Source organism: Musca vetustissima, unplaced genomic scaffold (genome assembly GCF_032173495.1).
Source record: "Musca vetustissima isolate MV318-11 ecotype Yass unplaced genomic scaffold, APGP_CSIRO_Mvet_v1 utg81901, whole genome shotgun sequence".
NCBI lineage: Eukaryota > Metazoa > Arthropoda > Insecta > Diptera > Muscidae > Musca > Musca vetustissima.
The window spans coordinates 66,124-91,789 of NW_026877147.1; the positions used below are offsets into that span (position 1 = coordinate 66,124).

The following is a 25,666-nucleotide window of genomic DNA, read 5'->3' on the forward strand; positions in this document are numbered from 1 at the left end:
TTCAAAAACCTAATCATCCGACAGTCATATAACATATAAGCGGAAGTACTTAATTTATGCACAAATAAAAACCTAAAACAAGAAAATCGTTGACGCCTCTCGCCGTCTACCCTTTATTTATTGTTTACCCTCATCAATGTGAAAGGAGGACTCTTTTATTCCACTCGTTGCACTCTTAATTCGATAATTAGCCATTCAAGTGATGCGCTCCTAATAAAGAATTTTGACGCCTCGTATTTTTACCCTTTCTATTTCGTTTTCTTTCAAAATAAAGAAAAATGCATTTTGTTGTTCTAATTTATAATGTCGAAATACTTCAAATGATATGAAAATTGATTTGAATAAAACAACAACAGAAACACAAAAGGAAAATTGAAAAATCTATGCACACACAGAAGTGCTTTGAGCGGAAAATTCATTGCTCAGAAGCCGCAAGTGTTCCACAAATCACGTGCGTCAAATTCTTGGCACACAAAAAAAAAAACACTAAATCTTGTTGTTGTTCTTGTTCTTGGCCCGCAGTAATAGACAAGATACTACTTCCGCATATTCAAAGAAAGGAAAGGGTATGGGAGTGATCGTTGCCAGCAAATGAAATTAGAGATTCCTTTGCAGTGAATAAAAACAAGAACAATAAAACATTTCGATTTATTTTCTCCCGGATCGCCTTTGTAAGGCTTGCCTCAATTTCTTTTTGGTTGTCGAAAGACATTGATTGAGGTTTCCAAATACAAATTGTCTATCTAGTGCCTCATTTGAATATCTTTTGATTTTTTTATGGGTCTTCTTCTTTTTTTTCTATTTTTAAAATATCAAATTAGTTTTTGCTTCAAATATTTTTTTTTTGATTGGAACACGTGTTCCACTTTCAAAAAAGTGTTTGTTATTATAAAAAGTATATGATTTTTTTCGAATAACATAGATGTGAGGCCTTATATCCGGTATTTGATATTTTATTTCATAAAAATCTCAAACTAGGAGCGGAAATAGAAATCTAATCCTTTTTTGAGGATTTGAATTTGAAGGGAATTGAAAACATTTTTAAAGGAATTTGTTTATACTGGTACTCGGAAGAGGATATTGTGAGATTGGAAATTATAAAACTACTGTGATAATTTTATTACTATTATTTAAAAAGTATTCCATAGAAACCTCCAGGTCTAAAAATTAAAAGAATACCAGGAGCTTCTACTTTGGTTCTCTTCTTTGGGAAGTTCTTTTTTTCGATTACAACCACTTTTTTGGGAGTTTATGATTAAAATCTGTAAAATATGTCTGCAAAATCGTTTTTTATATCTAAGCACCGGAAACGTCAAGATGTGAATTGCCGTGCAAAACTTCTAGTAACACCCCCACAAAATTTTCAAATTTTGAAAATTTGTAAATCTCATATGAATTGAAAGGAACCTTAAATTTCATCAAAACTGTGCAGATCGTAATATTTGTACCAAAGTCCGAAGATGAGACCCATCGGTAAACAATGTTGAACATTTGTATAGGCGTTATGGATTGTCCGATTTAATCCATAATATGCAAATCGTAATACTTTTGCCAAGCCTAGATCAGATCGGAATATGGGACCCACTTCTTCTGGTAACTCCCCCACAAAGAGTCAATATTTTAAAAACTTTTAAACTTCATGTGAATCGGATGGATTATTTGATCCATTGTTGGCAACTCGTAATATTTAACCGAACCTATAGGTTAATGTATACATTAAATCTATTGGACAAATGTACGACGCATAACTTCATGGTAATATTCCATATATTATCCGTACGACCTTGTGGAAAAAATTCATGATGTACCACTTTACTGCAATTGACGAAAACAGTGTACAAAAACTCCACATTTCGGTCTTGGCTCTTCCTTTTTCTTTCCTTTCTGATCGTAGTCATATGCCAAGATTTGAAGTAATCTGGTTCGTCGCTGATGTTCAATATCTTATATTTTATATTGGCGTATTTCTTATTTATGCAAGCATATATGTTTGCCTTACCGGGACTTCAGCATTCTTAATACTAAACTCGTGTAGGCATATTCGGATATATTTTATCATATTTTTCAGCACCCAACAATTATTTATTTCTTATTAAATTTTAAATTTCTCTTTTTTATGTTTTTTAGGTCATTTTCTATGATTCCGATTGGAATCCCACCGTTGATCAGCAGGCTATGGACCGTGCACATCGTTTGGGTCAAACGAAACAAGTTACAGTATATCGTTTGATCTGCAAGGGAACAATTGAAGAGCGCATTTTGCAAAGAGCACGAGAGAAGAGTGAGGTAAGTAATATATATATATATATATAAAATTCCGCAAATGATACGTCATTGTTGGAACGCAGCTTTATATTTCGATTCTCTTCGAATTTGCGAATATATAATTGTTATTAGTTGTTTATAAATTCTATTCCGTAATTTCCATAGGGGTTTTTAGTCTTCTCCTTCTATCATTGAATCTTTACAAAGGAGCTATGTAAATTCAAAACAAATCTAAATATGAAACCTCTTTACGTCGTAATTTCTTTAGAAAACCGAATAAAGCCTATACTATTTATAAAAATACCCCGTTCCTGTTCTTTTTAACTTGTTCCTAAATATTCCATTCCAGCATAAAGCGCATTTGTTATGGTTATTAGATTATCTATAAGAATTTCCTCTGGAAGTCAGGAAATCCTTAACATTTCGTCAAACAGATCATTAATTATCGAGCTAATTAACCCTACAATGATTCCATGACCCTCAGATCGCCAATTCTGGTCTTTAGATAATAGAGACCCATTATCATTAGCTCGTTTGCTAAGACTCACTAGGCTTCAGCTCGTCTATTTCATGCCTCTGCCTCGCCAACTGACTGAGCATTGTCCATTGGCTCAATTCGTCTTTAGTGCCTCCATGGCCTTCAGATCGCCTAATATGCTTATTTCTAAATATACCCACTATTTCTTCAGTGCGTCTTTATACCTACTCCCCTCCTCTTCAACATATGATGATCCCCTAACCACTGATCTAAAAAGATTCTCCGTCTTCCATCATATGTAAAGACTCACTGATCATTCAGGTATTCTGTATTGATCCTTCCTTCCGTTATGTATTCTGGTTTATACAGAATACCTGGTTCAGTTCGTCTATAGAAAATCACGCGATACACTTTATATATGGAGATTCCCTCCAGTTCGTCTATAATGAATGCCTTTTATAAAAAAAAAACACCATTCCTTTTAAAGTTCTCCAGCGCAGAGTGTCTGAACCTCACATCGATCATAAAGACTCTCTGGCTGTTTATCTCGCCCATAAATAGTCTATGACATTTAGTCTCTTCGGATGACGAAGTTCAGTGAATAGGCTTTCAGACTACAAAATCCTGAACACCCAGCGGATTCTTGTTCTTAAACTTGTTTTCAAATATTTGTACAAATAGGCTTACATACCCTGACCCTTGCCCCTGACATTCTAATAGCCAACATCATCAAATGAGGATAATACAAACATAGAACATTCGGAGGTAGCGCCACTCTGAGGAAAATGGCAACACTAAATAAACAAGGTTCCAACCATTCCAATCACTACGAAGTGATTGCTTCCGAAAAAAGTAGGTTTAAATCCAGATGCAGATGAAAGGTATCAGAGGTCCACTCTTTACGGAGAAAGTTGGTTTAAATCCAGATGCAGATGAAAGGTATCAGAGCTCCACTGATTTTTTATTAACCTACCTCGGTATTAACATAAAAACAGGAGGATAACACAAAATTGGAATGCCAGGAGATAGCGCCACTCAGAGGAAAATGGTTACACTTAATAAGCAAGGATATCAACCACAGCAAAAATGCAAGGTATCGTTGTTTCTAGGCAACAATAGATGGCAGCCTTATCACATAGGGCAGGCTATAAAAGATGAATCATTCACATAGCTGCAATAACAAAATGATAACCAAACTAACGCAATGGGGATAATCATTATCGCAAGAGGATTATCAGGAAAGAAACACAAATAATATCTGGTCCTTCCTCTAGTTTATACTGCTACCTTGTCATTGTCTCGTCTATACTGTCTTCGCCCTTTAGTTTCTCGTCTTTGGGTCTTAACATATGCACATGAGGATAACACAAAATAGGAATGGCAGAAGATAGCGCCACCCAGTGGAAAATTGCTACACTTAATATGCAAGGACATCAACCAAAACAAAAAAATCCTAGGAATTGTTATTTCCAGGCAACGATAGATGGCAGCCTCATCACGTAGGGCAGGCTATAACAGATGAAAAACAATGATAACGAAACTAACACAATGAGTGGAAGCCTTTTACTTGCAAGAGGTTTATCAGGAACGAAACACAAATAATATCTGGTTCTTCCTCTAGTTTATAATGCTACCTTGTCGTTATTTCGATTATAAAGTCCTCGCCTTTAGGCCTATAAAGATTTCCTTCCGCTAGTCTATAAATAAACCCTGACATTTCAGTCCATTTATTCCTTCATGTAGTCTGGTTTATAGAGAGCACCTGGTTCAGTTCGTCTATATATAATTACGCCATGAATGTCTTCTATACAAATAACATTTCCTTTTTAAGTTCTTCGGCTCAGAGTGCTACATCGATCATAAATGTATATCTGATCCTTCAACTCGTTTTCCAATATTTGAAAGATATCCGAGGTCCCTGAAGTTCTAATAACCTACCTGGGCTTAAAATAAACACATGAGGATAACACAAAATCACAGGAGATTGCGCCACCCAGAGTAAAATGGCTACACTTAATAAGCAAGGACATCAACCACAGCAATCAAATTATTTCTTTGCAACGATAGATCTAGCCTCAACGCCAAAGAATGGCTATAACAGATGAATCATCTACTTAACTGTCACATGGGTCCTTCTAGTTTATAATGCTACCTTGTCGTTTATAAAGTCCTCGCCTTTGGGCCTATAAGACTTCCTTCAGCTTGCATATATATGTAATCCCTGACCTTTCAGTCCATTTTTCCAACGTTCATTCTGCTTCTTTTATTTTATGGATATAAATGCGGTTTTTACGATGTAGTAAAAAAAACACAGATTGTCATTATGAATGACTACGCAAGAGACAGTTCGTCAAACTTAGAAAAAAAAGAACACGGTACTACGCATCCGAATCCGATCAACATGAATGGAAGAGTAAACCACAGAAATTAAAACAATGAGACAATATCCCATGTTGTTTTTTCTACTGTCATTTAGCGAAATCCAATCGTATCCGACGACGACGAGGTTGTTGTTGGTTGTATCACAAAACCCGCATATTAGTTAGGCACGTGTTTTTATTCAGGAAACAATTGAAATAACCTCAAAAGAGCAGAACTACAAAGTTTGGCGTTTTTTTCATTCATTGTTTTTGCTGCTGCTGCAGTTGTTGTTTTTCTTTATCAAGAACTTACAACAATAAGTGTAATGACAACAACAACTACAAACGCAACTTTAAAGTGTAACATAATAATTATGTGGTAGGCTAAGCTTTGTGGGTTTTTGCCACTTCTTCGCGCTGAGGCGGGATAATACCTCCCAAGCTGCTGTTAATTCTCCTTAGGGAACTTGTTATTTTGTGATGGCTAGTGCGGAGCCATTTGATAGTAAGGGATTATAAAAAAAGCGACATTGCGTTCATTCATTATTTTCATTCATTCATTAATTTTTGTTTTGTAGTAGATTGAGGAGTGATAGGAGGAAGGAAGGGAGGGGGTGTTTTTTAGAATATTTAATAAGGAATATGATCACTGATCTACGTCTCCGTTGTTCTTGTTGTTGTTCTTCTTGTTTCAATTCACTTTTCACAAGTGTTGTTGTGTTTATCTTTTTCTTCGTGGTCCCATCCCTGTGTGCCAGTATCTTTTTACCGGAAACTAATTATACAGCCTTATTTTTTGTTGTTGTTGTTGTTTGTTATCCTCCACTTAGTTATGTTTACAATTGTTGTTGTTGTTTGTCTTCTTTGTTTTTTGTGTGTTTGTCGATCGCTTCTGTGGTAGGCGACATATCTGTTACGCCCCGGCTTGTAGTTGTTGTTGTTTTTAGTATTAAATTTATTTTGTTATAGTTTTGATATCGAAACCTATTGCGGAGTTGGGTACAGTGGGACTAGGTTAAACAATTTAAATCATCTGTAAAATCCATATACAGGCGGAACTACCTCCAGGATCTCTTTGAATACTACATGTAGGTCGCATTCTAAGTCAACTTTACGGTCGTCTATAAAGACTCCTTTCAGGACCTATATTATGGCTCAATTTAGGTCGCCTATAAATACAACCTTTAAATCGTCTGTAAGTACCCCTCTTCAGTTTCATCGCATATAAATGCTCTACAACTTACAGCTCGTCAATAAAGTAGCTCGGAACTCAAAATCTTATATTAAAACACTGTAGGCTTCAACTCATCTACACTGATTTCCAGGCCCTTCAGCTCACCTAAAAAGACTCCCTGGTCTTTAGCTCATCTATAAAGGCTTGTCTATATAGAATCCCTGCATGAGTTCGTCTACGAAGACTCCCAGGGATTCTGATCTTCTATAAAGATTTCCTAAACTTCAGCTGGTCATAAAGAATCACTGAGCTCGTCTATAAAGTCTCCCTTCATCTCGCCTAAAAAATTCCCCACAGCTCGTTTATAAAAACTAGCCCGTCTGCTCGTCTATAGAGACTCCCTGCTTAAGTTCGTCTATAGAAACTCCCTGCTTCAGCTCGTCTGTAGAGACTCCCTGCTTCAGCTCGTCTGTAGAGACTCCCTGCTTCAGCTCGTCTATAAAGACTCCCTTCAGCTCGTCTATAAAGACTCCCTTCAGACCGTCTATAAAGACTCCCTTCAGATCGTCTATAAAGACTCCCTTCAGATCGTCTATAAAGACTCCCTTCAGATCGTCTATAAAGACTCCCTTCAGATCGTCTATAAAGACTCCCTTCAGCTCGTCTATAAAGACTCCCTTCAGCTCGTCTATAAAGACTCCCTTCAGCTCGTCTATAAAGACTCCCTTCAGATCGTCTATAAAGACTCCCTTCAGATCGTCTATAAAGACTCCCTTCAGATCGTCTATAAAGACTCCCTTCAGCTCGTCTATAAAGACTCCCTTCAGCTCGTCTATAAAGACTCCCTTCAGCTCGTCTATAAAGACTCCCTTCAGCTCGTCTGTCAGCTCGTCTGTAAAGACTCCCTTCAGCTCGTCTATAAAGACTCCCTGCTTCAGCTCGTCTATAAAGACTCCCTTCAGCTCGTCTATAAAGACTCCCTTCAGCTCGTCTATAAAGACTCCCTTCAGCTCGTCTATAAAGACTCCCTTCAGCTCGTCTATAAAGACTCCCTTCAGCTCGTCTATAAAGACTCCCTTCAGCTCGTCTATAAAGACTCCCTTCAGCTCGTCTATAAAGACTCCCTTCAGCTCGTCTATAAAGACTCCCTTCAGCTCGTCTATAAAGACTCCCTTCAGCTCGTCTATAAAGACTCCCTTCAGCTCGTCTATAAAGACTCCCTTCAGCTCGTCTATAAAGACTCCCTTCAGCTCGTCTATAAAGACTCCCTTCAGCTCGTCTATAAAGACTCCCTTCAGCTCGTCTATAAAGACTCCCTTCAGCTCGTCTATAAAGACTCCCTTCAGCTCGTCTATAAAGACTCCATTCAGCTCGTCTATAAAGACTCCATTCAGCTCGTCTATAAAGACTCCATTCAGCTCGTCTATAAAGACTCCCTTCAGCTCGTCTATAAAGACTCCCTTCAGCTCATCTATAAAGACTCCCTTCAGCTCGTCTATAAAGACTCCCTTCAGCTCGTCTATAAAGACTCCCTTCAGCTCGTCTATAAAGACTCCCTTCAGCTCGTCTATAAAGACTCCCTTCAGCTCGTCTATAAAGACTCCCTTCAGCTCGTCTATAAAGACTCCCTTCAGCTCGTCTATAAAGACTCCTTTCAGCTCGTCTATAAAGACTCCCCTTAGCTCGTTTGTAAAGACTACCCTCAGCTCGTCTATAAAGACTCCATTCAGCTCGTCTATAAAGACTCCATTCAGCTCGTCTATAAAGACTCCCTTCAGCTCGTCTATAAAGACTCCCTTCAGCTCGTCTATAAAGACTCCCTTCAGCTCGTCTATAAAGACTCCCTTCAGCTCGTCTATAAAGACTCCCTTCAGCTTGTCTATAAAGACTCCCTTCAGCTTGTCTATAGAGACTCCCTTCAGCTCGTCTATAAAGACTCCCCTTCAGCTCGTCTATAAAGACTCCCCTTTAGCTCGTCTATAAAGACTCCCATCAGCTCATCTATAAAGACTACTTTCAGCTCGTCTATAAAGACTCCCCTTAGCTCGTTTGTAAAGACTACCCTCAGCTCTTCTATAGAGACTCCCTTCAGCTTGTCAATAAAGACTCCCTTCAGCTTGTCTATTGAGACTCCTATAAATACTTCTTTCAGCTCCTCTTTTCCCTATCCTGTCCCACTGTCCTCACTTTACATATTAGACAATTTTTATCTTCCTCTCCACTCCTCTCTTGCTGTTTCCTCTTCTCTCATTTGCACGTGAGGATCATTTGCAAGGGTTATTCATACATAATTTTTGTCTTCGTGTTGTTGTTGTTGCCACGATTTAATTTCATTATGAAAGGGGTTAAATATTGATTAGGACTTGAGTGGTGCAGCAACGCGCCGCTTTAACGCTCCTGAAATATTTTTTGTCGCAGTTAACATTTCGGTGTTATCTCTAAGGTTTCTTTTAAGGAGGGTTTCTTTTATTAATTTATACACGAAAAAATATTAAATAACCTCTTGGAATGTGGTTTTAATGATAATGATCATCCGCTGCTTACGATTCGGGTTTTGATCGGTATTTTTTTTTAATTTTTTTATTTGGATATCCATAATTTTTTTGTGGTTACTTCCTTTTTCGAATGGTGATGATTATAAATCCTAAGAAATTTTGTGGTTTTGGATATTATTTTTCATATTTTTTGAGGGTGTTTATTTTAATGCGGCTCAAAAGTGGCGCCCAACATAATTTACATAATATGTTTTCGGAAGCTATTTATCTTTGTTATTGTAAATATTGGATATATTATTAAATTTATATAATTTTTTTTTGATTTTTGTTGTTGCTTTTTCTTTCTAGATCCAACGCATGGTTATTAGTGGCGGCAACTTTAAACCCGACACCCTGAAACCAAAGGAGGTTGTTTCGTTACTCTTGGATGATGAGGAAATAGAAGCGAAATGTAAGTAACTATGATAGCAATTATGAATAATAAGAAACTGAAGAAGAGTCTGGGAGGTCTTCTTTTCCATAGAAGAGAAGAGCTATAAGGAGTCCTGAGGTTATGCTCGTATATAAAGGCAATGTGATCTTCAGATCTTCAGCTCATACTCCCTGGACTTTAGCTCGTTTATAAAAACTCCCTTGTCTTCAGGGTCGCTCGTCTACAAGGATTCCTGAGATTCAGGAACTCCATGAAGGCGTTCGGCTCTTCAGCTCATTTATAGAGACTTCATATATTTTCCTCATTTTTCCAGATCGCCAAAAGATTGAAGGACAACAGGATTCTGCATCGGCCAGTAGCAGTGGTAGCGGCAATAAAGAATCTGCCGGAGAGAAAAGAAAGCGGCAGCCAAAGGTAAGTAAAGAAATACTTCTATTTTTTAAGACTCGATCGAAGTGGATTAGGTGTATTGGGATGGATCTAAAAAATAACAGTTATAAAAAACCCGGAACCTTGGCGAAGTCAATATGCTGAAGTCTGTAAAGTTATTTTGTAGATAATGAGAAGCTTCCTCAATAATATTTCGAATTTGTGTTCACCCGAAATTTCGAACTTGCTTTCGTAACACTTCTACATCTTCTCCCTATAAAAAAATCTATCCCATGCCCCAAAGACTAACTTCATTGAGGCTCCTCCAAACCAATATATATTTCCATCATCCTGATCATCACCGAAAAACCAAAAAAATCATTTACCCGTCAATCACTTCCGTCTTAACAATGATCCTCTTCATCTTCTTCATATGTACACAAAAAATAACAAGCCGCCGTTGTCTGTACATTTTCACCACGAACACCACTCATCCGCAACATCTGAGATCTGAGCCTTAAAAAACACCACATGCAAAACGAGTGCTAAGTCAAATATGGCTAAAGTGGTTAAACGGTGGCGTTGTTCGGTCTCACATGCACACTTGCCTCTTTCACATTAGGTGTTGTTTTTTTTCTTCTTTGCCTTTAAGTCATGGAAACCTGACTTTTTCCATTCTCATCCTCATTCATCCATGTATAAAACCTGGCTGGTTGTTCGGTTGTATAGATGATGATGACGACGGCCTAAATACGCATGAATACTGATTTTAATCTTGCGCAGATTAAACGTTTAATAATGTCTAATAGAGTTTCGAATGTGTGTTTGTGTGTGTTTTTCATATAAATGACTACATTCACTCTCTCAAGTTGGCTGGGATAATTGAAAAGAAGCATAGATCGATTTAAGATTACGTTCAAATTGTGGTAATTTCACTTTTTTGTACTGACTTTAATTTATTTATTGCATAATTTTTCAATCAATGTGAATTAAGGAAATTTGGAAAAATGGAATGGAGATGAGAGAAGAAGAAGACCAGTAGGACTTCTTATAGAAGTCGAGTAGGCCTTCTGAACCCCAGAGAAACTTTCAAGCTGAAGGGAGTCTTTATAGACGAGCTGGAGAGAGTATATATAGAGAATCGGAAGGCAGACTTTATAAACACAGAAGATGTCTTTATAGATGAGCTGGAGGGCCTCGATGAAGGGAGTCTCTATAGACGAGCTGAAGGGGGTCTCTATAGACGAGCTGAAGGGAGTCTCTATAGACGAGCTGAAGGGAGTCTTTTTAGACTAGCTGAAGGGAGTCTTTTTAGACTAGCTGAAGGGAGTATTTGTAGACGGAGGCAATCTTTCAAGATTAGCTGAAGGGAGTCTTTACAGTCGAGCTGAAATGAGTCTTTATAAACAAGCTGAAAGGAGTCTTTATAGACGAGCTGAAAGGAGCCTTTATAGACTTGCTAAAGGGAGTCTTTATAGACTTGCTGAAGGGAGTCTTTAGAGACGAGCTGGGGGGAGTCTTTATAGACGAACTGAAGGGCCAGAGAGTCATTGTAGTCGAGTTGAAGCTCAGGGAGCCTTCATAGTAGATTTGATGGCCAGGGGGTTTTTATAAACCATCTGAAGGCCAGGACGTCTTTATAGACCATCTGTCTTTATAGGCCAGGATGAATCGAAGAAAAACCTATGAATAAAAAGATCTTCAGTTATTTTATAAAGAAGAAGACATTTAGCTCTTCTATGAAACATGAGAAAATCTTCCACTCTCTTATAAAGAAGGAGTCATTCAGCTCTTCTATGAAGAAGAAGACCTTTAGCTCTTCTATGAAGAAGACCTTCAGCTCTTCTATGAAAAAGAAGGTCTTCAGAAGATGACCTTCAGCTCTTCTATGAAGAAGAATACTCTCAGCTCTTCTATGAAGAAGAAGACCTTCAGCTCTTCTATGAAGATGAAGAAGACCTTCAGCTCTTCTATGAAGAAAAAGACCTTCAGCTCTTCTATGAAGAAGAAGAAGACCTTCAGCTCTTCTATGAAGAAGAAGAAGACCTTCAGCTCTTCTATGAAGATGAAGACCTCCAGCTATTCTATGAAGATGAAGACCTTCAGCTCTTCTATGAAGAAGAAGAATACTTTATTAAAAATTGTGCCTCGAAAATTCCACTTAGAATATAGAGTAACCTTCGAAAGGTACGTTTTCTCGCATTTTCCCTCCTCTCGTCTCATGACATTTAATAGCACCTCCAGAACATATATAGAAGGATATCTATATAATAATTTGGGGAACTAGACCGCACTCCACGCACACATAATTAATTTCCTACTTTTCTTTTGGCGTTTTTTTCATTTGTTAATGGACTTCGTACAGAAAAAAAACGCAAAGTACTTGATGACAACTCAATTCAGTGCCATTGTAGAGAAACTAAAATGACCATTTAGGGTCCTACTATTATTTAGTTCACCCATTCATTCATTTCCCTTTTCGGAAATGAACAGCAGTAACAGTGGCAGCAGAGAAAACTTTTAGTTCCTTTGGTGAAGAAGACGTCATGGCTTTTTGGATTTTCGAAGGTCTGGGGGATAACAACAAAGCAACTTGGTTCTTAATATGGTCCACTATAGTATTTTTTATTTATTTTTACAACTTTGTTTCTTAACTTAAAATTTCTTACTTCTGCACTCTGTGATTTCCTTCGTTACATTTCGTTGTCGTTATTTCGTGGCCTGTAATAATAAGCGCTACCTCTATGTGTGTGTGTGTATTTATTGTCGTTTGGTTTCGGTTTCGCTAAATGATTTTCTTCTGCTGTTCGTTCAATGGAACGTTGATTATGTTTAATGTGGTAAATTATGCGTTTTCATGTCCAAAACTATATGGGGGGAGAGGTTAGTTGGACCTCCCTTCTCTCCCAACAAAACTATGAAAAACATCTGGGACAAAGGAATATGCCAACTGTTTTCTTAAGTCTGTTTTTGTAATATAAAAACCAGAGCATTTAACTCAAAAAAGGAAATTTACTTCTAAGGTCCGATTTTGGTTTATTTATCGGAACGTTGCTTGTTTTCAACATCTTTAAAAGTGTGGCACGCAACAATATTGTAAAAATATTCAAGTCCAGCAGACAGAAAAAAATACACATCAGCGGAATGTATAACAATGAACTGTTTATACCCTTCACCACACTGTGGTACAGGGTATTATTTTTTTCTGTTTCCTTTTCTTCCTCTGTTTGGTTCTGGTCAATATCATTCGTCTTTGAGGTTCGGTTGTGCGTCCGTTTGTTATGTTTCTTGGTTGTTGTTTTTTCATTTACTTTTTTTCTTCACTCCTCTTGTTTACCATGATATGCATTAACTTATCGGAAATGATTCGGTAGTTTTTTGTATCTCTGTTCTGTTATCTTAACATAAATATAATGCTTCAATGATTTCAATTTGAGCTTTGCAAAAAGCGGGAGTTTTTTCTGTTTCTTGAAAAAATTACCTTGACCTGTCTCGGTGGGGAGTTCAGCAGATATAATATTCAGAGGCAGAATATTTTCTTCTGAAGTTGGAGGTAGAGCTGCAGGGGTTCATCGTAGAGGACATTGTTCTTAATAGCATATCAGGAGGTGTTCTTTATAGAAGAGCTGGAGGTCTTCTTCATAAAAGAGCTGGAGGTCTTCTTCATAGAAGAGCTGGAAGTTTTCTTCATAGAAGAGCTGGAGGTCTTCTTCATAGAAGAGCTGGAAGTCTTCTTCATGGAAAAGCGGAGTTTTTTTCCTTCATAGAAGATCTGAAATTATTCTTCTTCATGGAAGAGCTGAAGATCTCCTTCATAAAACTAGCTGGAGGTCTTCTTCTTTATAAAAATCATGAATGTATTTTTCCATAGAAGAGCTGAAGGCCTTCTTCATAGAAAAGATGTCCTTCTTAATAGAAGAGCTTAAGATCGTCTTCTTCATAGAAGAGCTGAAGGTCTTCTTCATCATAGAATACCTTAAGGTATTCTTCATAGAAGAGCTGAAGATCTTTTTCATCATAGAAGAACTGAAGGTCTTCTTCTTTATAGAAGAGCTGAAGGTCTTCTTCTTCCATAGAAGAGCTGAAGGTCTTCTTCTTCTATAGAAGAGCTGAAGGTCTTCTTCTTCTATAGAAGAGCTGAAGGTCTTCTTCTTCTATAGAAGAGCTGAAGGTCTTATTCTTCTATAGAAGAGCTGAAGGTCTTCTTCATCATAGAAGAGCTGAAGGTCTTCTTCATCATAGAAGAGCTGAAGGTCTTCTTCATCATAGAAGAGCTGAAGGTCTTCTTCATCATAGAAGAGCTGAAGGTCTTCTTCATCATAGAAGAGCTGAAGGTCTTCTTCATCATAGAAGAGCTGAAGGTCTTCTTCATCATAGAAGAGCTGAAGGTCTTCTTCATCATAGAAGAGCTGAATGTCGTCTTCTATAGAGAACATCTGAAGATTTTCTTCTTTCTTGTTTATGGAGGACCTTAAGGTCTCTTTCTTCAAAGATGAACTGCAGGTCTTCTTCTTCTTCATAGAATACTTGAAGGTCTTCTTCTCCATCAAGGACCTGAAGTTCTTCATCTTTTTTTGTTGTGTATTGTGGTTTGATAATGACAATTAGCCAGCCAGAAAAAATGCAGTATCGTACTGCAGACTATCAGGTTAGATTGTGCGAAGACCTTTAAAAATGAAGACAAATAATAAAAATGTAGCAAAACGTTTACCATGATTTTGTGCCCAATAGTAATTGTCCTATTCTGATATTAGCTGTGTTGTGTTTACTGTTGCTTACCTACGTACCTACATCTCTGTCGATGATCTCCAAATTTATGTACTTCCTGGTCGGATACTTGTACCCTTGGACTTCTATCTCTAAATTGGGGTGGTGAGAACCTTTCAATATGGCTATGACAGAGATGTTCACGACGATTACACCCAAGCAGGTACTGCATCGACAATATTAGGTTATGTTTGGAATCGGGTTTTACAGTCTAGCCAGGATTATTGTAAAATCTAATTGTTAAACAGACTAAAATATCACATAATCGACTGCCAAGACATCAAAAAATTACATGAGAATCCTCTAAGTAGTTACTATATTGCATCACAGCTTTTGTATCTGAATACGAAGTGGAATATGATCTGGAAAGGAGGGGCAACATCAATAACAACCCTGTATAAATTATTCTCGGCCTCCTCGAAGTTGTGAGGCTGACAATTCCAAGAACAAAAGTTGAGCAAGTGTTTCTGTACGACGGTGGTGAGTTGTAGTCCTGATGAAATGTAGGCCTTAGAGAACAAAACTGTCCATGCAGGCTCCCGATTTTTACCAAGTTTTCATACACCTTACGAATTGGGAAGAAGAACTTACTATTGGGAAAGAAGTATTTATAGTCAACTGGTACTTTGTCTTTCCTAATATTTTTTTCGAATAATTTCTTACAAATATTTCCCTTTGCAGTAATATCTAATCCTCCATTCCATACCTGGTATATTCCCCTTTTTGTTGTTGTTGGTTTCCACCTTCAGATTAAGTTATAAAAACGTAAATAAGTTGGTTTTGCCACAATTTGTGTGACCAAAACCTAGTTCATTGTTACATTTAAATATAAGTTACGTATATATCTGTGTTGTGTCCATTATGGCCCATAAGAATAAAGTTCTGGCATTGTGTGACCATAGCACATACAACAAATAGCAACATGTGACACTTATTCCGCCACTCTCTTGTTATAAATCACATGACCATGACAAAGAATAACAATAAATATTTGCCTGGAATAGAAGTTTTTGTTGTTGCTGTTTTGTACTTCTAGTTGCTGCTGTTGTGGTCAGCCACTATGGCTCCTTATACGATGGCTAAGTCTTGTTTATGGTATTGAAGCCAACCAATAAGGCCATGGTTAACTTTGCAAATTGAAATTGTAACACTTGTTTAAAGAAAAAACAAATCTGACTACCATGAAAGGGATTGTGGGGTATCCACACGGACCATATATGCAGATTTTATTGTATTCTCCACAATATCCTCCACTACACCTTTAATTAACATAACGCTATCCATTTTATATGTGTTCTGTAGGTGTATTGTATGTTAGTTATAATCTTGCAAATTATCCGCCCCGCCAGCCGGTAGTAGTAGCTGTAATAAATTCTCCAACTTCTTAATAATGGCAACAATTTTCCAGAAGCTCTAAAATATTATTAATTTAACAATTTTCTACAGTTACGACAACGACCACGCCATAATTCACCCGTTCGCTCACTCACTCAGTCGTCAGTCATCAAGTCAGTCATTTCATTCATTCATTTATTTCTTTACGCTCGTTCCGACATTCATTCAGCCATACTGCATGTTTGTTTGCCACTGGTAACTTGCTGCTTTTGCAATTTGTCGTTAGCATTCATTCGTCACCAACCAGCCTTCAGCAACAATAGAAGTTCTCCTTATTTTTGTTGTTTGACTGAAATTGACAACTTCTTGCAATGCCAAAGAATTTCCAGAAAACTTTACTTCTGCATGCATACCTACCTGCCGAGCTAACTTCTTATTTGAAAAACGAAGAACAAAAAAGAAAACAAAGCCAATGATTTACTCTTGAACGAGGGCGCTCCTATTTTACGTGCACCACTTCTTTCCTGGTTCTCTTGAACGTAATTTTTTCATCGTTTTGTTTTCATTAAGCCGTGCTTGTAATTTGCGTTTTAAGTTCTTCATTTTCTTGTTTTGTTTTCTTTGCATTGTTTTGCTGTTGCTCCCTTAAGATTACTTGTTATGAAAAACGAAGCAACAACAACACCGTTAAGAAAATGTTAAATTTCCAAACAAAAGAATGAACATTGAATTAAATGTTTTTTTTATACAGAGGAAGTACACTGAGAAAAAAATTTCAAGACACAGTCAGATATTCGTTTTTCTGTGAGAACTTATGAAGTCGTACAGACGGTCTCATTTACAATAAATTCTTTAAAATGAGTATATTCACAGCCCATAAAAAACACTTATCTATCCCCAGATTCATTATGAAGTCATCTATGGACCTCTATAGACCAACAGACTGCTTGATTAGTCATCTATATACCGATATACTTCTTGTTCTATAGACCGACAGACTCCTGGTCAAGTCGTCTATAGACCGACAGACTCCTTGTCAAGTCGTCTATAGACCGACAGACTCCTTGTCAAGTCGTCTATAGACCGACAGACTCCTTGTCAAGTCGTCTATAGACCGACAGACTCCTTGTCAAGTCGTCTATAGACCGACAGACTCCTTGTCAAGTCGTCTATAGGCCGACAGACTCCTTGTCAAGTCGTCTATAGAGCGACAGACTCCTTGTCAAGTCGTTTATAGACCGACAGACTCCTTGACAAGTCGTCTATAGACCGACAGACTCCTTGTCAAGTCGTCTATAGACCGACAGACTCCTTGTCAAGTCGTCTATAGAGCGACAGACTCCTTGTCAAGTCGTTTATAGACCGACAGACTCCTTGACAAGTCGTCTATAGACCGACAGACTCCTTGTCAAGTCGTCTATAGACCGACAGACTCCTTGTCAAGTCGTCTATAGACCGACAGACTCCTTGTCAAGTCGTCTATAGACCGACAGACTCCTTGTCAAGTCGTCTATAGACCGAAATACTCCTTGTCAAGTCGCCTATAGATCTCTAAATAGAGAGATAGACTGCTTGACTAGTCATTTGTAGACCGACAGACACCTTTGCAGGTTATCAATTGGTTGCTAGACTCTATGCCCAGTGGGCTATATACTGTCAGTTTCAGTGTCAAGTCGTCCATAGACCAACATACTCCTAGTAAAGCCGTCCATAAGAATTTTTCCATTTTTACAAATGCTCTACAGATCGACAAACTAATTCGCAAGTCGTCTAGAGACCGACATAAAAGGGAGAAATAAACTATAATGTCAAGAGAAGAGGGTTTTGAGAATTCGACCATGAAAACATTTTTGTTAAACATGATCTATATCGAAGAAAGAAGGCACAAATGAATCTGTTCCAATCCAAACACAAAGCACATTTGTTACTCCTCAGTTATTCCTCCCCGCCTTGTTAGTGCGATATTTCTAACGGCGTTTTGGGGTCAAATTATTTACTGCTTTTATATGGAGTCTGCTAATGATCAGCCGTGGTCAATAAAAATAAGGTCTTGAGAATAAGTCCGGGCAGCAACCAGTGACAACTCTCTGGTCAGCCACAATCATGTGTCGATTCGTCGATTGGGAATGTTTCAGTTTTTGTTGAGATAATTTCTGTGAAGCATTATCACTTGGTCCGGCTTTCGTCTTCCCACTAGTGGGACGCATACGAGACTTAAGGTTAAAAGGTCCACAGCAATGACGACTTCTTTGCAGGAGCTTACTGTTCCAATTCTCTTCATTGTAACAATCTGCCAGAAGGATATTATTCCATATACCACTGAAGTCGCTGCATAAGCGCTTTGCCTTCCTCCACTTTCCCCATTTACCGCTACCGACACATACGAGAACGATGCTTGAAATGTCCGCAGCCACGACGAATTATTTCCTGCAGTTCCGATTTTCAAGCGAGGTGGAAATTCTGTTGAGTATGAGGAGGCTTTGCTGACCCCAATGTTGGTTAGCGATGTGGACATTGAATCCTATCGCAAATTTCTTTGGAATCATCTAAATTACATTTATAACGTGGATTAACAAAATAGCCAATTCGGTGGGAAAACGAAAATGTTTTCACCCTCCAAGAATATGGAATGCCAAATTACAGCCAATTCGGTGGAAAAATACGACAAACCTCATCTATTGATAACTTACATTTGGATTATTTTAGTTTAATTTAGTTTAATTATTTTCATATATAAGACTTCAATGAGAATTTATAGTTACATTGGCGCCCAACGAGGGGAACTCAAAGTTGAGACTTGTTTTTAAATGCTTCAAAACGTCAGTCATCCAAAAAATCTCTCATAGGATTTCACTTATTTTTAAGTGGAGTCTGAAAAGTTGACTTTTGGCGTCCAAAGTGGGGCTAAAATTATATGGTTTTAGGAAATCAATCGCCTATTAAGGTCCTTTGTCATCAATATCAGCATTATTTTATGTGAATTTGCGGGAAAATGCGACGAACCCCATAAAAGTTAAATGGTTTTCAGAAAGAAGTATTAAATGGGACGTTATGGATAGTTTGGCGCCCAACGTGGACCTCAAATATATAACTAAGTTTTTATGGGCTTCAAAATATCAGTAGGCCAAAACATCTTTTCTTCAACAGATTTAACTTATTTTTAATTGAAAACTGGAAATTTAAATTTTGGAGTCCAAATTAGATGGTTTTAAGAAATCAATTGTCTGTAAAGGTCCTTTGATGTCCAATATCAACATTATTTTTTAACTGAAGGCTGTAAATTTGACTTCGACGTCCAACTTGAGCCTTAAAGATATCAATCGCCTATAAAGGTCAATTGTCAGCATTCTGTTTAAGTTAATTTGTTTGTTATTCATTTAGTTCCATAATTCTATAGTTCAATCGTTCATTGGTACCAGGCAATTCGGTCAAAAGAAACTAGCTGAAAGAGGAACAACTGGATCAATACAAGAGATCTAGATCCTTTGTGGAATAGATCATTTGAACTTGTTCTTTCCGGAACGACCCAACTCTAGAATTTTGGGCAGTGGTTGGAGTCCCGGCTTATTTAGCGTTGTCATTTTCCTATTTGTGTGTTATCCTAATGTGTTGGTGTTGATTTTGAAGTTGGTTATTGGTCTGTTGTAGCCTCTGATAGATGATGAGACTGTCATCTATCATTACAACGTATAAACAAAACTTACGTGTATGTAGTGATGTCATTTTCCTCTAGGTGGTCAGTTTGATGTTATTGTCATGCTGAGTTTATGGATTTTTTTTTTTTTTTTGTAATGTATTGTCGATTAGTCATTACGTTAGTTTCGTTTATCATTTCGGTGGGTTTTTTTCCAACTAAGTAGGCAATTGATCTGCTATAACCACTGCTATGTGATGAGGGTGTCATCTATCGTTACTTATAAACAACGCTTCCTTGTAATTATTGTTGCCATTTTCCTCTAGGTGGCGCTATCTCTTTTCATTCCTAGTTTTTTTATTCTCATTTTTTGATGCTGAGATGGAAATATTTGAAAACCATTTTTTTCCATTGCTGGTATTTGAGCCGGGAAACAATCCTCTGCACTACTATTAAAGGTTATTAAAGAGGTTACAACGTATTCTTAATTTGAGGTCTTGGTAGAATCTTTATGCTCATATTGGCGCCCAACATATTCCTTCTTTCCGTCTTTCTTAATGAGCCTTGATATTCTTATTAAAAAAGACTTAAATGTGTCAGTCGTCTATAAAAATTCGGATTTTCTTATTTTTTTTCTTTCGAAGTGTTATTTTTTGCCGCCTATAAATATAAAATATTTGTCCCTCAAACATGTTCTCAAAAAATAGTTTTCAATGTGTGTGATTTCTTACTTTTTTATCAGTGTAGCAACTTTATGCTAATAGCTTGTTTGCTCCCTCAGTATCATTTGAATATATAGTAATTTTCAATTTGCGTTCTATACATTTCCCCCTATTTGAAAAATGTTGTATTTGGGTATGGGGGATAGCAACTATTATTGTTAACGCTTTTGTATTAACCTGTGCGGTGCTATTATGGCCAAGCAACTTCAGTTATAGTTGAACTGTGTTAAGGAAAACTAAAATGACACCTTTTGTTACAAAAAGGTGGAGTGCAGGAAACCGAACCGAATCGTCATAGATGATGATATGTATGACTAAGCAATAAATGTCAGAGGGCTCTTCAACAGAAGCTCATCCCGTAGAGGAGAATAAGAAAAAAAAAACAACAACACAATTTACAAATATAAAACAATATTTCCACGGAAGTAGAACGAACGACGACGAATGGCAGAGAACAATAAATGGTCACCCAAAGAACATGACGTCTTGGAAGGTGGAGTTGAATTGTAACTACTATGGTTCCTTGCGTTTTTTACTTTAATTTTATTATTTTTTACAGATTTAAGATTAAATACTTCCGCTAGTTTTGTTTCGCAAAATAAAACTACATCATGGACTAACTCTCCCTTTTGTTAACAATTTTTTTGCATTTAATTTTATTTGCTGTTCTCTGTTTCTGTTTTTCTTTACAGGCATCTTCAGCAGCAGCAGCTACTAATTCCGTTGGCGGCACAACCACACCAGCAGCCACTCCCAGTGGTGTTGGCAACACCATCGGTAGCACAACAACTAACAGCAATGATGATTTATGGCAAAGTTCACCATCAGCAAAACGTCTAAAATTAGATGTGTCAGCAGCTGCCGCAGCAGGGGTCTCCACTTCAGCATTGGATGATGATTCCATAGATGTGGCGGCTTCGGAAACCTCTAGCACATCACAGGTTGCTGGCACAAGCACCAGTGAGACATATGTCCCTGGGGCCACACCAATTTTGGCCAATGACGATTCGGAGAATGAAGCGTTAATTGTCGATTGTGAAAGTCCTCGGGGTGGTGGAGAATCGCCGAGTAAGTACCTAGAAATTTAAGAAATTACTGATAGAAATGTTGGATATTATTAAAAAAATGGGTTATTTAGCCCCTTTTGTTTTTTTCAAGGAATGAATTAAAATTGAGTTTTTAACAACGTTAATCTAAATTTGGCGCCCGACGTTAGGATTTAATTATAAATATATTTTAAGGGCACATGGACGAAAGAAAATATAATAATATCAACATAATTTTCGACTGGTAGCTTTGATAGGACAACAAAAGTAATTTGGCTCCCAACGTGTTGTTCACTTATACAAGTTAGAACTAAAGTGAAAGTTTCGGTAAGGGCACTCCGTCCAAAGTATGCCACGTTTAAATTCGGGTTGTCAATAAGACCGAAGGTATTTTCAATTAATATCTTTTATATGACTTTACACTAAATGTGCAGCCAAAACATGGCTCATTTTAATTTGAATCATTATTTATGTATCAGAAATCAAATTTTTATTTGAACGCGGCCTGTAAAGATCTGCATTTATTACGAGGTAATAAGTGTTTTCTACTATCGTTATCTAGAAACAAGGTCGCCTTAAATGTTATGCAGTGGTTAGGGTCCTTGATTATGTAATGTTGCGATTTTCCACTGTGTGGCGCTATTACTAAGGGCATTCGTCCAAAAAGAAGTGTTTTTAATTCCGGGTTTTGGTATCAGATTGGCGGCTATACTGTGCGGAAGTCAGTCCAATTTAAGGACCTGTTTAAAATATCAACAAATGTATGTTCAGATTTTCGCGTATTTCACACCATCCCGATTACATGGACAAGACAATTGCCATTCTCCACTAGGTGGCGATAGGGCATTTGTCTATAAAGACCTGTTTTAATACCATGTTTTAGTATAGGTCCCCATATAGTTACGATTTCATTTCCTACGTTTTTAAGATTTTAAAGGCACTTTCCCACAGACGTGGCTGTACTACATTTTTATTTTTTTGAAGGTAAGGAAAATGTTTCCCATATTATTCCTCTTCAGAGGATAGGGCTACTACAATTGAAATCTTACTAGATTGGTCCTTGGGTTAGTTTCGTTAAAAACCAATGAAATAATGGTTTTATATTCAAGCTAAGTTGATGATTGGCCTGCTGCAACCCTACTAGGTGATGGAGCTGCCATCTATCGTTAAATTTTGTGTTTGGGATCCTTACTTTTTTAATGCTGTCATTTTCCTCTGGCTGGTGGTATCTCCTTCCATTCTTATTTAGTGCTATCCTCATATGGAGACGGAAATGCTGAGTTTTGTTATTAGATTGCTAGGGAGCTTCGAATATTCGCAAAACCACTTTTGAACGAATTTTCAGCCCATGGGTCGGACGAAATAAATAAATAAATAAAGAGCATTTATCTATATCAAGCTTATCTTCAACTGGTATCTTACGGCTTTAAAATATATTTGGGGTATAACGATTGGCTCAAATTATATATATATATATATATATATATATCACTATCACCTTAGCAACATAGCTTGTAAGAACCTCTTTTGAACATCAACTAGTGCATGTTCAAATTGCTCGCATACTCCAGCTAAGTAGATCTGTTGTAGCCAATCCTACGTAATGGGGAACCCATCGTTCATTGGCCAAAAGCAACGCCTTCGTGGATTTTGTGCAATGGTTGAGGTCCTTGCTTATATAATGTGGACACTTTCCAGTGGGTGCCGCTAACTGATATTTTGAGTTAACGTCATGTGTTTATGCAGAGGTTGGTTATTGGAATGTCAGGGGCTTCAGATACATTTCATTTTGAAAACCTAATTTTTTTTCTCACCGTGTCGCCATCTATCGTTGTCTAGAAATAAACTTGATGTCGAAGCCGAGATTATTTATTAGAATGTCAGAGGAGTTTCATAATTGCTTATTGATTGTTGCCATTTCCACAGGATGGAGCTATCTCCTTTCTTTCGTATTTTGTGGTGCGTGAGAATGTCAGGGGCTTCGGATGAATTTAATCTTTTTTGCAAATTTTCGAAAACCACTTTGAAATATTTGCTTCCTCCCCCGACGGCATTTGAAAACGGTACTGATCGGTGTGTAGTCCAGCCCTCTATCGTTGACTAGAAAAAAACATGGAACAACCTATTCTTGCATTTTGTGCAGTAGTTGTGGTGATTTTTTCGTTATAGTTGCAGTGATTTTTTCGTTATAGGTCCATGTTTTATATAACCTCCATAGAATGACGTGCTTCATTATAGGTATTTTGATGGCGTTAGGCGGACTTTATGGCATTTAGTTTGGTTAGTAATATAGTTTTGTAAAACTTCCAATATACATTTTTGTAACAGATAGATATTTCGAATTCCCGCGTCATGGCTAATTGTATATAAAATTCGAACATTATGCGTTATCCTGACTCCTATACTCTTAATTCTAATAAATATTTATACTCCAAAGGCCGTACTGCAACACGGCCAATCACCTTTCATTATTACTTCCATATGAGTCAATTTGGCTCTATTAAAAACTTCCTATTGTTTTTTCTTTTTCTAAATCTCTGTTTAATCACTTTTTGTTACACACAAAAAAGTAAGTTTGACAATTAACATAGTTAAGCAAACAGGTAGTCGTAGGTAGTCAACAAACATTGAATTTTGCCAATCAGCAAATAAAAGTAGGTGGCCGACCATATGCTGTGCAGATGATGTATCATATCGAACATTAACAGAGAGCGAAAAAAATAATGAAAATTGAACTGACTTAAGGAGGAGAATCTGGAAATTAGTGGAAAAGATTTGAAAAACGTATTTTCATCATAGAGACTTGTTTTCAGGCGGCAAAGTGATTTTCGAATATTTGGAAAAAGAGGATTGACTTCCCTGTATATAACAAACATCCGAAGTCCCTGACATTCAAATTACCAACATCGTAATCTACATCAAAACATGAGGATAACAGAAAAAAGAAACGACAGAAGATAGTGCCATCCAGAGTTAAGTGGGAACACTAAACAAGCAAAGACCCCAACCAAATGGAACAATGCGTCCTGGGTTTAAAATTCGTTCAAAGTGGGTTTCGAATATTAGTTAAAAAGGCGATTGAATTTCCCCCTTTTGAAATGTAACCGAAGACCCTGACATACTAATAATCAATATCGTCATCAACATCAAAACATGAGGATAACACAAAATAGGAACGATAGCAGATAGCGTCAGCCAGTGGTAAATGGCAAACCTAAACCAGCAAGAACCTCAACCATTGCAACACAATTTCAAAGACGCGCTGTTTCTAGGCAATGTTAGATGGCAGCCCTTCTTTGGATGGTCTATAAAGACTTTCTATAGCTTGTCTACAAAGACTATTCTAGTCCCCTGAAATTCCCACTTTTTCTCCCCATCCTCCAAATAATTTCTTTGTCTTTTTTGTCAAAACACATCCCACAACCTGCAGCAAGTCAACATCAAACATAATTGGAAAGTTTCATCGCTTGTTTTTCTTTTTTCGGTTTGGTTTGTTTAAATTCCGATTTGTATTAGCCTCTGTAAACCATTCGGGAGTTTTGACATTTGTCGCATACATTCGCTTGTTCGATTGTTTGCTGATGTTCGGTTTTTTGTTTTTGGTGGCCTGAATACGTTTTTTTATTACAATTTCTCAATAATGTTGACAATTTGTTGATGTCTGTTTGATCGGAATCATCTGAAAATACAATCAGTAATTCGAAAAAGTATAAAAACAAACAGCGAACATTTGACAGGAGCAACGAACGAACCGAACACACAATCGCCAGTAGTAAAAATTTTAGCAGTTTTTTTTTAGAATAGGATTTGTCGCCGACCGATCGATTGCAACCGCCGCCAACTTCAACCAACAATAGAGCAATAACAATTCCTAATGACAACAATTACAAACCACGACAACTACATCGATGACGACGTCGATCCGAACAAACAATACAAGGCACCGGACAACGGTTAAACTAATCATGTTGGATGAATTCAAAACAACCAACGACCGCACCGATTTGAAACGAAGAATAAAAACAAAACATCAGAGAAAGATATCCCACAAGTGGTATACTTTTTATCCTCCTCTCCTCCGGACACATACATAGATACAGATATGCACACATATATGTTGACCAGGATTGTTGTTTCTGTTATTGGACTTTCTAGCCAATTGTATGCGTTTCTTTGCTGCTATTCCCCCAGAAGCAATGTTTCTTCCATATGGGAGTTGATATATGTTTTGGTTTGTCCATTCGGCTATCTTCGATAATGTTTTAACAGTGATTGCTGTTGTGTATGCAAATTCAATTGAGTTGACAATTTTCACACAAATTTGTTTTGTTGCAGCAGCATCAGCAACAACAAATTTTGTTTGTGTTGACCGATATATTTATTTTTAACTCCACAGAGACTAATTGTTGGGTGAAAATTTTTCCTCAGTAACTGAGGACTTTTTATTTTCGTCTATAGACGAGGCGATGGAGTTTTTACAGACGATCTGAAGGGAATCTTTACAGAGAGCTAAAATGAGCTGAAGGTGGTCCTTATAGATGAGCTGAAGGGAGTCTCTATAAATGGGCTGAAGAGGGTCTGTAGACGA

General features: G+C 37.3%; 1 protein-coding gene across 1 annotated transcript in view; it reads left to right on the plus strand.

Moving 5' to 3' along the window:
• The window catches only part of LOC133321723 (chromatin-remodeling ATPase INO80), a 62,732-nt gene extending 41,612 nt beyond the window's left edge, over positions 1 to 21,120 (plus strand). Inside the window, exons 9-12 of the mRNA XM_061530804.1 lie at positions 2,128 to 2,286; positions 9,121 to 9,223; positions 9,519 to 9,619; positions 20,725 to 21,120. Of these exons, the coding sequence (XP_061386788.1) occupies positions 2,128 to 2,286; positions 9,121 to 9,223; positions 9,519 to 9,619; positions 20,725 to 21,120 (759 nt within the window). The remainder of the gene's footprint in view (positions 1 to 2,127; positions 2,287 to 9,120; positions 9,224 to 9,518; positions 9,620 to 20,724) is intronic.
• The last annotated feature ends 4,546 nt before the right edge of the window (positions 21,121 to 25,666 follow it).